General features: G+C 38.3%; 1 protein-coding gene across 1 annotated transcript in view; it reads right to left on the bottom strand.

Annotated features, from left to right (window-relative positions):
• Positions 1-16,185, bottom strand: part of TTK (TTK protein kinase) — a 50,686-nt gene that overhangs the window by 6,918 nt on the left and 27,583 nt on the right. Inside the window, exons 12-21 of the mRNA XM_030005023.1 lie at positions 13,551-13,732; positions 13,289-13,425; positions 11,591-11,717; positions 10,377-10,469; positions 5,082-5,239; positions 4,840-4,991; positions 3,441-3,565; positions 3,047-3,127; positions 923-1,099; positions 99-189 (exon numbers count right to left, since the gene is read on the bottom strand). Of these exons, the coding sequence (XP_029860883.1) occupies positions 99-189; positions 923-1,099; positions 3,047-3,127; positions 3,441-3,565; positions 4,840-4,991; positions 5,082-5,239; positions 10,377-10,469; positions 11,591-11,717; positions 13,289-13,425; positions 13,551-13,732 (1,323 nt within the window). The remainder of the gene's footprint in view (positions 1-98; positions 190-922; positions 1,100-3,046; positions 3,128-3,440; positions 3,566-4,839; positions 4,992-5,081; positions 5,240-10,376; positions 10,470-11,590; positions 11,718-13,288; positions 13,426-13,550; positions 13,733-16,185) is intronic.

Here is a 16,185-nt window from a genome sequence, read left to right on the forward strand (position 1 = left end):
CCAGCAAGTGGAAAGTACATGCAAGAGTAACACATTTTGTTTTCTTAAACAGAATGATAAATACTGTTTAATAAAAAAGTATTTTAAAATAAATGTACCTGTTTGACAATGACTTTGAATTTGAACATAGGGATGTACCAGCAACTCCGAAACAGATATTCTTTGTTTAGGATTTCTTATTAAACACCGCTGCAAATGAAAAAAAGAAGAATGCTTTGCCTATAAATTAAGAATTTTCCTAAGAATTAACAGTGAGGATCTTTAAAAGACCCTGTAGATGCATGTCAGAACTTTTTACTGCCAAACTAAATACTCAGAAAGACTCAACTCACAATACAATAACAGATTAACATAATTGCCTTCATTAGCGATTATCTTCAGAGTAAAGTTTGGTATCCTGTTTTACTCAAGCAACAATGTCTGAAGAGGTGAAGCCCAGAACCTACAATATCCTTTTATTCCAAATGACACAAAATGACCCCGAGGTTTGAAAGTTAAGGGGATAAGCATTTCTGGATTTCAGTTCGTTACGTGCTGAGCAACACAATTAGGGCTCAAGTTAAAGCATAGGCCAAGTTTCAAAAGCAGACAAATATACAGGGTTAGGGAAAGGGATGGCATGTACAATAGCTGCTGTATTCACTTTGCATTGTTCAGCCAAAGGAGTTAAGTCAGACCACTTTAAGTATTTACTTGTTTATTTGCTATTGAGCTGAAAATAGACTTTTAATATAGAAACTACATGAAATAGCTCTAGCTTCATTAGGTCTTCTTTTGGAATAAGGCCTCTTAGTACAAGTAGCAGCGAGCATTTATTTGTAAAAAAAGTTTCTCAAGCACAACTCATTCAGTTTCAGAAAATATGCTTTAAATAAAGAAATTGCCATTACTTGAATCAAAATTAATCTTAAGGGACAGTTACCTTTAGCACATCTTGAAGATCCTTCTCAGCAATATCTGGGAATTCTATTTCATAACTAGGATCAACAATAGCATGCAGTTTATTAATTGGATTTGTTATATGTTGAAATGGAGTCCTTCCATATGTCATACAGTACAAAATGCATCCCAATGACCACACATCACTTTTGGGACTTATCTAATATAAAAACAAAAAAATTAAGATTACTCCTCTCTTAAATTGATTGAAGGGTCAGCTCCTTATGTAATTGTAAAGTCATTTCACTTAACAGTATATCTATTTTACATTAGATAACAGATCTTAGTAACTATCACACAAAATCACCAAACCAGCATGCCATTATCTACTAAGACAGTGATGAGGCTTCATTCACTAATATTCCATAAGAAAGCTATTTTTATTAGTTATTTTTGAAAATCAACTTACTCGAACAACTAACCTAAAATAAAATTTAAAGGTAGTCCTTAACAAGTTGAACAGCAGGATTCTAATTTTGGTTTTATGAGTAAATAAAAGCATACTAAATTAATTCAATCCAAAAGCCAGTGAGACATCACAGCTATGTCCCCAAAGTGGGAAGCCATAGTTCAGTTCCTCTGGGTTTAAAGGATCCAGATTTCAACCACCACACCTGAGCTCTTCCTTACAGGAGGACTTTCCACTTCTGTTGAAGCTGAAGCATTTTTAAGAAAAGCACATAGGTTGGGGGAGTAGGGGAGAGGAAGGAGGTGGGGAAAGAGGCACACAGACAGCCTGACTCCCAGCACAATGTTTAGATTTGTGCTTGGATGAGCTGAGCTCCAGAACAAGTCTGCACTTCGCATACAATTTTTCAAAATGTAAAAAAGGTAAAAAGTATCATCCTTAAAAGAAATCTGTCTATAAAACATCCTACTCTGTGTTTAGAATGACAAAATTCTGTTTTGCTACATAGTAATACTTCCATCGAACTGTTAAGAAGTCACAATCTTTGAATGTGTATATGCACATACATATGAATATGGATATTTTTTTTAATACCTTCCCACAAAACTATGTACCCCTTAACTGAAGCTTGACTGCCAATATGAAATGGCTTTCCTTCAGTACTTTCTTCATAACTGACATTCTGTTGCCCTGCTGAAGTTATAAAAAGCTCTACGATACACAGTACTCTGTAGCATAGAAAAATTAACAGGATACACAGAACTCATACATGTGCCCCCTAACATACTAGACTTCATTGTATAATCTTATAAGAGACTTTATTAGGTATCACTCATTTCTTGCAAAACCTGCCTCTCAAAAGAATTCAAAAATAGGACAATGATACAAGCATCATCATATCTTGTTGTTTAAGCAAACATGCTAACAATGGTTTATATCAGAAAGCAAGTTTTCTTGCTTTCAGAAAAAGATTTCTAAGCCGTGGTTATTTATGCAGAACGCTAAAATATAGATGTGCAGCAGCTAGCAGTACCATAAGAGCTCCACCAATTTTTGGCAGCACAATAGGCAACCAAGAAGTGACCAAGGAATGATTCTTTCACTTGACACCACGGAATATCCTCCCAGAAACACCCGCTGAAAGCTCTAGCATGTGGAGTGATTTCAGTGCAAAGAAGGACTTGTCAGAGATGCACAGCATGATGGACCCTTAAGATGCTCAAAAGGCTTTTGTAACATTAGTCAACAGTACAGCCTCTGATATGTGAGAGGCTGCATGCATTTCACTGTACTCTATATTGCTGTTCAATGCCATTCACGTTGATAACATAGTAGAAGACTTTTATATTGCTCCATAAAAATGGATTTTAAAATATTCTTACATTTATTAGTCAGTTTAGGTATTATCATTATATTATCAGCTCCTCCAATGCCCAAGCCTGTGCATCTGTTTTGTTTTCAATTTTACTTATTAATTCAGCACTTACATTTTTTTAAACACCATCTGCAAAATGCTTTTAGGTAGTTGAGAGGAATGAACTTAGCGTTCACTCTCCGCTCACCATCATCGTGGCACAATGGATTTCCTTGTGTTCTAGTTTCAGTGGAAGTTTTTCAGAAAACTAAGTCTTACTTTATGTGCCTGAACTACTTTCTTCTTAACATGAAGAGAATAGGAGAAAAAAAAGATTATGTTACCTTAGATCGAGATTTCCCATTTTCTCCATAGGAAGACAAATCTTTTATTGCTTCCGGTGGCATATAATTCATTGTGCCAACCTAGGCATTAAAATGTAAAAATATTCCTTTAAGTGAAGCATGCACTTAATTTAACTCACTTGATAGATTTTTCTCTCAAAGCACTGAAAAGCATCTTGAAAATTTGTTTCTATTAAGGCTGAAGGCCATTGTTATTACATTCAATAAAAAACATGTAAAAGAGTCATATATATGAATATTTACATATACACATATAAAACCATTTAGCATAAAATTTCAGTATTCATTGATGTTACTACATTAATCAACATAATCAGCGAGTACTATAGCACTTTACGGAAAAGTGTACATCAATTTTTCAGAAGTATTTCACCTGAGAATCTTTAATGATGCTTGTCACATCTGGCTGCATTTGGTTTGCAATGCCAAAGTCAATTAGTTTTAACATTCCATCGACTATCAGAAAGTTTGCTGGTTTCAGATCACTGTGAATAATGCCTGTAAAATAAAGTTTAAAGTCAATCCAGGTTTAGTCAACCCAAGTTACTACTGTGGGGTTTTTTATTGCTCAATTGCCGTAACCCCTGCAGAGAGAGAAGGTGCCAATCAGCTTTACCTGGGCAAAACCTAGTTATTCTTTGCAGATTTCATAAAGTGTTTCCATTTCTTTTTAAACAGTTAAGACTTGCATGAGCTTATGTTTTGAATTATTACTTATTCAAACCTGCAGGCACCCCAAAATAGCTCCAAGAGACTCGAGTTGCATAGTTTCTCTCAGTTAGGGGTAGGCCCTGTGGCTGGATGTGCACATTGCTATAGTGAACTGCTGTTCTGGAGCAATTCAATGCCCTGTCCACTCCTGTAGCTTTCTCTTACATAATCAGCTAAGCAGGTACTTAAAATAAAAGAATTATATTGCTTAGTCTGATGTTTTCTGCCTCCTGATCTCAAAGGTACCACTCACTGAGGATTACATATGACTGACCTCTCACAAACTCTACTCACATGATTATGAATTTTGATTATTATCCATATAATCAGTCAATCCATCTTGGAGTTTTGCAAAACTGTTTGTTTCAAGGACACATCATGTAGTATGTAGCCTGTGCTTTAGTAGGTTTTGCTGTCTTTCTATTTATTGAATGTTCTAGTGTTCTTGTGCTGTAAAGAGGTGATACTCTCTGCTATATGTACAGGTCTCTTCACTTTTTTCTCTTAAATAGGAAAACGATCCAAATCCGCTCTCTCCTTTATATTATACAGCCAAACAGCATACAGACGCATGCACTTCAATTACAGGTAAAGATGAAAGGAAGGCCTGAAGAACTATGTGGAAAAGCTGAAACATTATGTCAAAGGAAAGACAACAGAGCTGTGTAAAAGCTGTCATTAACATCAAAGCTTCTCCAGAGAAGATGAGTGGCTGAAATTTGAGTCTAATGGAGAACAAGCAGTTATATACAAGGAGTATATAACGTAGTCCAATACAGAAAAGACTATTTTCTGGTTGTTGCAAGGAAATAGAAAGCATTATGCGACAGTGATACTTGGAGATCCCTTTGAGTTAACAAAGTCAGTCAGCAAGTCTGCTTCTGCATCAATATTTACTCTTGTCTTTTGTTTCACTGAAAATTTTTTTTCACAATACAGTAAATACCCATCTTTAAAGATCACTAGGCTTACACCAAAACTAAGCAGTACCACCTCTGAAACTGAAACACATTATCTCTCCCATATAGCCTATACAAATACCTAGAATTATTTAAGAATACCATATTCATGGATTGTGTGAACAGCTTCCAGCATATTTTTCCAATAGCTCTTTCGTTCCAATGGATCAATGTTTTTTTTCTTTTTGAGCCAGCTATTGAGATCAATATTTCCGCACTCCATTACCATATAGATATGATGCTCAGTAATTTCACTAAAAATAAATAAAAATACTTACGTTAAAATTTAAGGCAACTTCTTTATATAAAAAGATACTGGTTTAATAAAATTAGTGTTTACTCACTAGCCATAAAGGCGGATGATCTTATCACTATGTTGCTGCAGTTTACTCAAATGAGCAATTTCATTTTTATAGCTCTCAACAGTCTGTTGATCAGCTTCCTCTAGATTCACATATTTGACAGCATACAGCTGCTTCTTTTCATTCAGTACTTGAAACACCTGTAAAACAGTATCAGTTAATAACTTCATTCAATCCCAGTTCTGATTTACCATGGCCCTTCATCTCACCACAGCCAGAATTTCAAAGGAAAAGCGTACCTTTTTGAAAGGAAAAAGCAACACTACATTTACAAAGAAGTTCATACAAGTCAGCATGAAGAAAAATTAAGAAGCCACCAGTTACAACAGAAACAACCCTCTGTCAGAAACCATCTTGGTACCACATTATATTTCAGTAGGTGTATTTGATCACAAGTCTGAACTGTTCCTAAGATGAAGCATGCAAAATTACACCTCCCACAGAGGTAAGGTTTGACCTGCCACTGCATATCCATTTAGTCACACCAAGATGATTTGGAGGTTAGACCACATGGCACATGAGAAGGGGCTGAGAGCACTGAGTCCATCCAGTCTGAAGATGAGAAGGCTACAGGGAATCTTATTGCTGTCTTCAACTATTTAAAGGGAAGGCATAAAAAAGACAGACTCCTCTTGAACCATCAAAGTATGAGGCAACATGCATAGCTAACAAGGAAAACTGCAATTAGATATCAGGAAATTTTTTCCACCATCATGTAGTCAAACAGGGGAACAGGTTGTCCAGAGGGGCTGTGAAATCTCCATGCTTGGCAATACTCAAAACTCGACTGCAAAAGACAACAAGCAACCTGCTCTATCTAGGCCTTGCTTTAAGCAGACCATTAGACCAAGAGACATGCAGAGGCCCCTTCCATCCTACCTCATTCTACAATTGTACGCTGCCAACACAGGAAGCTTTTCTTCCTGGAGGTCCCTGCTGACTGGAAGCTGGCCAGCGTTATTCCAATTTACAAGAAGGGGATGAGGGAAGACCCAGGAAACTACAGACCTGTTAGCCTAACCTCAGTTCCTGGAAAAATTACAGAGATCATCATACTGGGTACCGTCAAAAGGCATTTAAAAGAAAATGCAATCACCAGGCACAGTCAACGTGGGTTCACAAAGAGAAAGCCCCATTTAACTAATTTGATATCCTTCTACCACGAGGTCACCCACCCAGTGGATGAAGGGAAGGCAGTGGATGTAGTTTTTCTGGGGTTTAGTAAGGCTTTTGATACTGTCCCTCACAGCATCCTTCTGGACAAGTTGTCCAACTGTGGAACGAATAGGTTCACAGTGCACTAGGTAAAGAACTGACTCAATGGCAGAGCTCAAAGGGTTGTAGTGAATGGGGCTACATCTGGCTGGTGACCAGTGACCAGTGGTGTTCCTTAGGGTTCAATTCTAGGGCCAGATCTGTTCAATGTATTTATCAATGATCTGGATGCAGGAGTTGAATGCACCATAAGCAAGTGTGCTGATGATACTAAACTGGGAGGTGCTGTTGACTCTCTTGAGGAACAGGAGGCCTTGCAGAGGGATCTACATAGATCGGAGCATTGGGTAGTCACCAATGGCATGAAATTTAACAAGTCCAAATGATGAATTCTGCACCTGGGACAGAGCAACACCAGGCACAAGTATAAACTGGGAGAGGAGTGGCTAGAGAACAGCCCTGCAGAAAGGGATCTGGGGGTGCTGGTCAACAGCAGCTCAGTATGAGTCAGCAGTATGCCCTGGCAGCCAAGAGGGCAAACCGCATCCTGGGGTGCATCAAGCACAGCACAACCAGCCAGTCAAAAGAGGGGATTATCCCACTGTATTCAGCATTACTGCGGCCTCACCTCGGGTACTGTGTGCAGTTCTGGGCCCCACAATTTAAGAAGGATGTTCAGGTCCTTGAATGTGCCCAGAGGAGGCAACAAAGCTGGTGAAAGGGGCTGGAAGGAATGTCCTATGAGGAGCAGCTAAGGACTTTGGGCTTGTCTAGTTTGGAGAAAAGAAGGCTGAGGGGCAAATTCATTGCTCTGTACAGCTTTCTGAGGAGGGAATGTGGAGAGGGAGGTGATCTCTTGTCCCTGGGATCCAGTGATAGGATGCGTGAGAATGGTTCAAAGCTGCACCAGGGGAGGTTTAGACTTGACACTAGGAAGCATTTCATTACCAAGGGTGGTCAAACACTGGAACAAGCTTCCTTGAGAGGTGGTCAACATCCAAATGCCTCTTAACACTGACAGGCTTGGGCCAATGCCCTTAATAACATGCTTTAACTGTTGGTCAACCCTGAAGTGGTCAGGCAGCTGGACTAGATGATCATTGTAGGTCCCTTCCAACTGAAATATTCTATTCTATTGTTATTCTCAATTTATTACTCTGGATTAATAGAATGATGCAAGATTCTTAATTTGTTTGCCTCAGTCTTCACTGGCAACCTCTCCTCCCACACCTCTCGAGTGGACGGACTGCAAGACAGGGCCTGGGGGAGCAAAGTCCCTCCCACGGTAAGAGAAGATCAGGTTCGAGACCACCTGAGGAACCTGAACATTCAGAAGTCCACGGGACCTGACGAGATGCATCCCAGAGTCCTGAGGGAACTGGCTGATGTAGTGGCCAAGCCAGTCGCCACGACACTTGAAAAGTCACAGCAGTCAAGTGAAGTGCCCGGTGACTGGAAAAAGGCAAACATCACACCCCTTTTTAAAAAGGGGTAGAAAGGACCCTGGGAACTACCGACCTGTCCGCCCCACCTCTGTGCCCGGGAAGATCATGGAACAGATCCTCCTAGAAGCTCTGCTAAGGCACATGGGAGGACAGGGAGGTGATCGGAGACAGCCAGCATGGCTTCACCAAGGGCAAGTCCTGCCTGACCAACCCAGTGGCCTTCTAGGAAGGAGTGACTACAGCAGGGGACAAGGGAAGAGCTACTGATGTCATCTATCTGGACTTCTGTAAGGCCTTTGACACAGTCCCCCACAACATCCTTCTCTCCAAATTGGAGAGATACGGATTTGATCAGTGGACTGTTCGGTGGATGAGGAATTGGTTGAATGGCTGCATCCAGAGGGTAGTGGTCAACAGCAAAATGTCCAGATGGAGATCGGTGACAAGTGGTGTCCCTCAGGGGTCCATACTGGGACCAGTACTGTTTAGTACCTTCATCAATGACATAGAAAGTGGGATCAATACAGGCTGGGGGATGAAGGGATGGAGAGCAGCCCGGCAGAGGACGACTTGGGGGTACTGGTGGATGAAAAGCTGGACACGACCCAGCAATATGCACTCGCAGCCCAGAAAGCCAACCATATCCTGGGCTGCATCAAAAGAAGCGTGGCCAGCAGGTCGAGGGAGGTGATTCTCCCCCTCTACTCCACTCCGGTGAGACCCCACCTGCAGTACTGCGTCCAGCTCTGCCGTCCTCAGCACAGGGAAGACATGGACCTGTTGGAGCAGGTCCAGAGGAGGGCCACAAAAATGGTCAGAGGGCTGGAGCACCTCTCCTATGAAGACGGGGTGAGAGAGTTGGGGTTGTTCAGCCTGAAGAAGAGAAGGCTCCAGGGTGACCTTACTGCTGCCTTCCAGTACTTAAAGGGGGCTTATAAAAAAGATGGGGACAAACTTTTTAGCAGGGCCTGTTGCAGTAAGACAAGGGGTAATGGTTTTAAGCTAAAAGAGGGTAGATTCAGACTAGATATAAGGAAGAAATTTTTAACCAGGAGGTTGGTGAAACACTGGCACAGGTTGCCCAGAGAGGTGGTAGATGCCCCATCCCTAGAAACATTGAAGGTCAGGCTGGACGGGGCTCTGAGCAACCTGATCGAGTTGAAGATGTCCCTGCTCACTGCAGGGGGGTTGGACTAGATGACCTTTAAAAGGTCCCTTCCAAACCAAACTATTCTATGATTAAGATATTGCAACTTTTAAAACCAAATTTCCCATCTCTTATAACACACCCAGACTGTTTCTTCTATCACTAGAAAGCACACAGCTTGATTACTCAGTACCACTTCGGTTCTGTCAGTTTGAAACCAAAATAAAAGTAGGCACAAAGGGTCATAAATATAAGCCAAGTTTAAATAAATATGATTAAATAAATGTGTTTAAAATTTTGAAGTCTAGACATACAGGGATTTTTTGAACAAAATTCTCGTGCTCTTTTCCATGACTATTTACTGAATTGTAAGATGCCTGAAAACCAATAAAGTAGACATGGTGTTGACAATAGCTGTCACTTTTTAAGATAGCACTTCTCACTCCTCAGTTTTGCAAGGGAAGCCTATTTTAAGTGAGTACAGTAATTGCACCATGAGAGCTTGAGCATCCTCCATCCAAGTAAGCTACTGATGAAATGGCAACTACCAAATATTTTTAATTAAAAAAATTGAAAAGCTTTAAAACAAGGTCAATCTTAAGTACTTATCTCAGATACTTAAAGCCAGTTCAGGAAAATCCATGCATTTAAAACAAAACACCAGAGGATTTAGTGGACTGAACTTAAGGGTAAGATTAGAGATACTCAGTTCTAAAACTAGCTCTAAGCTCTCTGGGCAATTTTTGGCAAGTCAAAAAGATACTTTTAAAAAAAAGAGAGAGTTTTAAATAGAAATGTTATCATTGAACTTAAGGATGCAATTTATATTTCACTGCATGCCTCAAAGTAACCATTTCACTTTCTGTGTGCTGCAGACTAAGTACTACGTAGGCTGTTACTGAAGATTAACCAATGAGAGCATGAATCAAATTTCCCTTACAGAAATTCTTAGGCTGTCCCTGTGACTAATACTACAGGTGAAACAGAGGTGTGGGAGACAGAAGAAAACCGACAGAAGAGAAATCTAACTCACACAAAACTGGTTATGTTGGTTTTGTTATAATTCTTTATCTTCTGAACAAGAGGTTTTGCCAAAACTGTTTCCCAAGCTCCTGTGACCCCAAATTTCCTTATAAAAAGCAGCTAACTGTGCTTAACATGCTGTAATAATTGAAGCACCATTTTCATAATAATACATTAATTCAGTTGTTATTGCAGGCTATCTGAAGACTCAGATAAAACAGCATTGTACCAAATGTAATGTGTGCTGTTTCTTCTGCATCCATGAGGGAGAAAGTCTAAGCATAGCATTAAAGTGACAAATTCCTAGATTCTCTGGGTCACTCAAACACTTTGTACATGCTAGTAGTACTAGGCACTCCTTATTAGATGACTTCAACATGTTTGTTTACCATACAACTACTACTGTGTAAATGAGTGACTGTCTAAAAGGATAGAAGAGCATCTTACCTTACTTGAGCCTCCACTACCTATTTGCTTTAATATTGTATAAATTCTTCCTTTGATGGCAAGACATTCATGTGATGGTATAGAAGCTGGAACCTGTGTACATACAGAAAAAGTTAAGAAAACATTGATATACATGCAGTAGAACTTGGTAGAGCTCTACTTTTTATCAAGTTAATATGCTTTAAGTTGTCTTGGTCTTTCTGAACAAGATAAAGTGTAGTAAAGCTAAGCTTTAAATATGTCTTGAAAGCTAAAGATCCCAATAGCAGAAGTATTTGTATAATGATCATCACTTGGCATGTTAACATCACTAAAATCTTACAAAAGATACCAATGCTTTTCACACTGGAAATCAAGAAAAGGGTGTTCTTTATAAGGCTTCTCAGATCATTAGAGACACCTCCCTCTTTACAGATAACGTTGGAAGCTTTGTTTAAATCCAAGACACTTTCAGTCACAGCACGCAACTAACTTAGAGCTGTACTCAAATCACCTACTATTTTATTTGAAGCTAACTACTAGCTAGCAGACTTAAGTGCTGTGAAGCTGAAACAGCCTGTCTTGCCTGTACCTGCTATACCAAACTGTAGAACGCCCACAAATTTTAAGTGTTAATCCTCTGGTAGGAAGCTTAAACCTATCCCCCAATTCTATCTACAATTAGGAAGATTCCTACCTGAATATGCAATCCATCTAAGGTAATCCATTTTTACATGATTTCAGGCCACTACAAATGCATCAAAATTTGTGAAGTCTAACAAAATGCAGAATGAATGTAATTCTTCATTCTTTTACCTCCCTCAGACTCTTATGATTTGCAATACACACCGCTTCTCTTTATGGGTACTCCACTGTAGTGTGTAGTACAACTATAAAAGCATAGCAGAACAAAAATAGTGACTCTAGTTCTTGTCTCTGTCACGAAGTAGAATCTGAAACAGCTTAGATTTCAGACTTAAAGGCTTCAGGATTTTGACACAACTGAACTGATTTTTCAAGAGATGACTTATTTTACCTAAATTCAGAAATACATATGAAGAAACAGTTATTTTAAGAATAAGCAATACAGACTACTTTCCATTACTCATCCAGGAAGATGAACAGCAACTTTAGATTGAAAAAAAATATATACATACATGCATATATTTAACATAAAGTAGTCTCCAATGAAAATATGTACTGAAAAATGGCAAAAGACAGCCTAAAATCATTACCTGCAAGCCAGCTTGATTCTGAAATGGAGTTGCTGGAGTATGTGGCAAGAAATATGGCAGCTGGCTGTACGGAGTAGAAATTTGACATCCTGGTAGAAAGTTGGTCTTTACAACTGGCGTTCTGAAACTAAAGGAAATTATGAACAATATCTGCATTTAGTTGTATTTTTTTAAAGATTATTCTAACAACAAAGTTGAAATTTTCAGTGCTGCTTGAAAGTTAAACGCTGTTGACTAGCAAAAGCCCAAGCCTCTGCTACATTCAATAATTAGCATTAAGACAACTTCAACTTCTTGACTTTGAAGTCCTTTAGAAGTACACTTAAACTATAACATACTTAGGAAATATTTCTTAAAACAGTAATTAATTAAATCCCCATCTTCAGATACTAGCCAGCACTCTGCATAAACTGGAAAATGAAAGCACCATATAATTGGAAGAGCTGACCATAAGACAGCACGATAGTCTAAGCCACAGTCAGTTTTCTTTAGCTTATTGTTCTTTATTCCAAACTTTTTTAGATTAAGAGACTTTTTTTTTTTTTTGAAGTGAGCATATTGAGACAAACAACTTCAAGGCAATCACGAGAGGTTTTTTGAGAACTTTAGCTATGCTGTATATTAGCAGAAAGATCATGTATTTACGGAAACTAAAGATTGCAAGAAACCCTTTATGTTTTTTCATTTGTTCCCTTGATATGTCTACCATATATTTAGTTATATTACAAAATAAATGTTTTTTCCACAGTATTTACAGAAACTGATGCTAAGATTAGAACTGGATAAGAAATTATATGCCTAGGACTTTTTTTGTAGAGAATAAAGTGACAAAAGTTGGGAAAAAAACCAGTCAAAACCAGTCAAAAGCACAGTTCTCACTGAACACAAAAGCACTCAACAATTCTGCATGCTTACCATATGTCATACATACTGTGTGTAATGAGAATTTATTTTTAAAAAATTTACATATTATCACAAGTTGAAAGAAACAAGAACAGAATCTATTCAATGACTACTTTTATCAAGGTCCATCATAAGATGATGTGCTTCATTCACTACATATATTCTAAATTCTACAGCTACAGAGACAGAGGTCCTACCAACAGGAACCGTGCTTACTCATCATATAGCCTTGACCTATATGATTCATCCTAGAGACTTATAAAAATAGTAAGTAATCATGTAATTAGAAAGATTTATTAACATATGCACAGGGGTTTATGCCTAATGTAAGACTGCATGGATAAACAAATGCTAGCATTTCCTAACTTGAGTGCTCAATTCTTGCAAGCCTCTAGATTCCTTACACTTTTATTTTTTAAAAATAAAAGCCAGACATTTGCATCATGGGAACCAGACTGATACACAGTTATCAGTTTAAAAAGCCTGTCAGCCACAAAAAACAAGGCATCCAGAAGAAAGTGTCATATAGCAGGGATCAGAGAAAGAGGTAAATGCTGTCATAAGGACTTCTTGATTTGATGTACTTCCAAATGCTGAAAAGCTGACAGGGAAGACAAAGTTCTCTAAATGAAATCTGAATCTTAGAAGTCAGGCATTTGACATCAAGCATTGGAAGCACTCAAATCTAGTTTGCTATCTGAACAGAAAAGCTTAAGAAACCCTGTTGAAAACTGCTAAAGTCCTTCCACAGATCGACTACCATTTATGAGTGTGTAGCTCAAAGAAGTAGCTTACCAGTCCATATAATCACTATATGTGGTGCTTGGTGTTCCACAAACATGTGATGGATCACTTTTCTTAGAAACAGCATCTGGTGGTGATAATCCTTTTGAAATGGAATGACCAGATTGTTCAAGGCTTGATTGTTTTCCCTACAGAGGGCAAAACAAAGTATTATTCCACAAAAGGAGCCACAATTGAGAACACAGAAATCATTTTTTTCAACATGTAAAGCCTGCTGCAGCTAGAAAACCACTACGTACTCCTGTTACTTTACCTCTCTGTAGCAGCTTTTCTGTGTCACTTCTTGACTTGGCCATTTTTTTCTGGCGTTAACACAGTTTAGTTTAATCTGATCCAATTGCTTTCTATAGCTTTCACCAGAACTAGATTGTTGCTGTTGACTTTCCAGACTCCTTGGCTCTGGTATCTTCAGCTCCTGATGCTGGATTTTATTTTCTGGGGGAAAAAAAAAGTCAGATAAAGACTTGATATTTAGTACTTGAAACAGTTTCTGGCAGATTTATCCCACAGTTTCTAGAATAATTTTACCTCATTTTCTGTATCAGAATAAATGAACACAGTTGACTTACTGGAATCAGGCATTAAAAGGCATTAATGTCATCTTCAGGATTCATATTCCATTCAGTGTAGTGACATGGCAACTTTATTCAGAATCTTAGGATACTACTATATCAGTAACAGAGATACAACTATTTCCTTCATCAATACACAGAACAAGATCATATTCATAATTTTTACTACAACATCCTGGGACACTAGCAGGTTTATAAAGCACTGAAGATAAGCTTACTGCAATACTTCAGAAGTCTGTTGTGTGTGACAACAGGCAGCCTACAAGCTGTAATGACTGAAGCCAAAGGCATAAAGGGAGAAGGCATGCTCCATCTCATGGTTCCTTCTGCAGACATAATAGGACAGTGAATTGGTAGAAGATTGCAGGACAGGCTGCAGATAGCACAGCCTAAGACTGCTACTGCACATGGTCATTCAGTTTTCTTTTCCAATGACTAGAAAGCAGTATTCCATGCTAAGCAGAAGCTGAGTGCAATTCAGTTACCAAAGGACTGAGCTACTACAACCAGCATCTCATCTGGAAGCTTGAATGAAGCACAAACAGGGACAGTATGACCTGAAACCCAAACTGTTCCCAATGCAAGTCCATGGGAAAGGTTTTGCAGGGTGTTGAGGGGACACTGAAGTTGAAAAAAATCACTGTTTTTCAAATGAAATCTTTCTTTCCTACAATGGGTAGGTATGTATATAATCCTAAATCCAGCTCTTGCAATATTAGACATTTTCACCAAATTTCTTCAGGAAGATCAGAAATCAGAAAGCCATCTAGGGAACTAGGTTTCTAATGAAGCACAGAACTGGCAAGTAACTGTAAAAGATTAGTACACATATTCCATATTCCACGATGTTGGTGCTAAGTCATTAGTAGTAACCTTCTAAATTTTACCAGCCCTGAAATACTTACTATAAATCTGAGTTGTTTATAACATTTCCCAGAAAGACCACAATGTAAAGTGGTCTCACACCGCCACTATTTCTATGTCATGGGGTGACTTCACACAACAGTCAAACTCCATGTATTAGATAAATACATAAGTAGAGCTTAGGCTATTTCTCAAATACACCAAAAACACCTGTTTCTAAAATAAGTTAAAACTCATTCCTCAGAAGTACATTAATAACGCAATGAGAATCTCAGCCATTCGAATGGTAGCACAACTTAGATTTCTTTAAAAATAAAATTTCTAAATATTACAATACAGTTAAGGCTGAAACACTATGTTGTTTAAAGCAAAAGCATTTACAGTACTCAAAGGTGTAACAGTGCATTTGATTGACTGAAATTTAGTAAGTCTCTAAAGAGTACACATTTATTTAGTACAAGTGTCATTCACACAAAGGATTCCTGCAGTACAAATTCATAAATTGGATTGCACTGAGTATATGGAAAGAACAAAGAAAATAATTCAGGGGTTTTTCACAGGACATAGGAAAAGAGGAAAACAATTTGCCTTTTGACAAAGTGTTTTCACACTTTTGGAAAACCTCATAAGAAAGTAACTATGCCATTAAAGAAACTTATTTATTCTATACTTTGCCCAAAGATTAAGATGCATGCATATGCTGTGGTAAAACTCAGGTGAGGAAAACACTATATTACAACAAGGTAAGAAATCCCCAAAGTGACATAAAGTTAACATGTACATGGGGCAGTGAAGCTGACCAAAGACAACAGATACTTAACAGTTGAAACCAAGAAAAAGAGAAGCCTGACCAAGGCGGAAGCAATTAATTCAGATGTGAAGAATCCTAATCTCAGAAATAGTCTGATACATAAACAGCAGCAGAAAAAGCTAGAGTTTCATGTAATGGATAAGCAGGATAGAAAGAGCACTGAAAGCAACAGATGACACGGACATTCTGAATTCAGAGAGAATTGCGGGAGCTTTGCACTTTTTTTTCTAGTGAAAGACAATGTCATGGTCTCACCTTTTTAACCTTACTTCAGCCAAAAGAATCTCAGATTAAACTTCAACAAAAAAAATTAGAGCTATAGCATCTATAGGGTAAGCTAGGAGCATGTATAAGGAAAGTCACAGGAGAAGCAAACTACTATAATTTGAGTCTGTCTCAAAAAAAAAATCTAAACAACCCCGTCAAGAACATTATAATGCTTAGTTTGAATTTTCCTCAGCCAACATCCACCTTTTTTTGGTATAAACTAGCACTGCTATCTGACACTCTGGCAATATTTTTTCTACGCTCAGGCTGGCAAGTCTTAATCTGAAATCTTGCATTGTTGCTATGCCAATGCCTATTTATGTCATGTGTATTGTAAGAGCTAAGGACATAATGAATTAGCATTATACTGTGAC

This window comes from Aquila chrysaetos, chromosome 2 (genome assembly GCF_900496995.4).
Source record: "Aquila chrysaetos chrysaetos chromosome 2, bAquChr1.4, whole genome shotgun sequence".
Lineage (NCBI taxonomy): Eukaryota > Metazoa > Chordata > Aves > Accipitriformes > Accipitridae > Aquila > Aquila chrysaetos.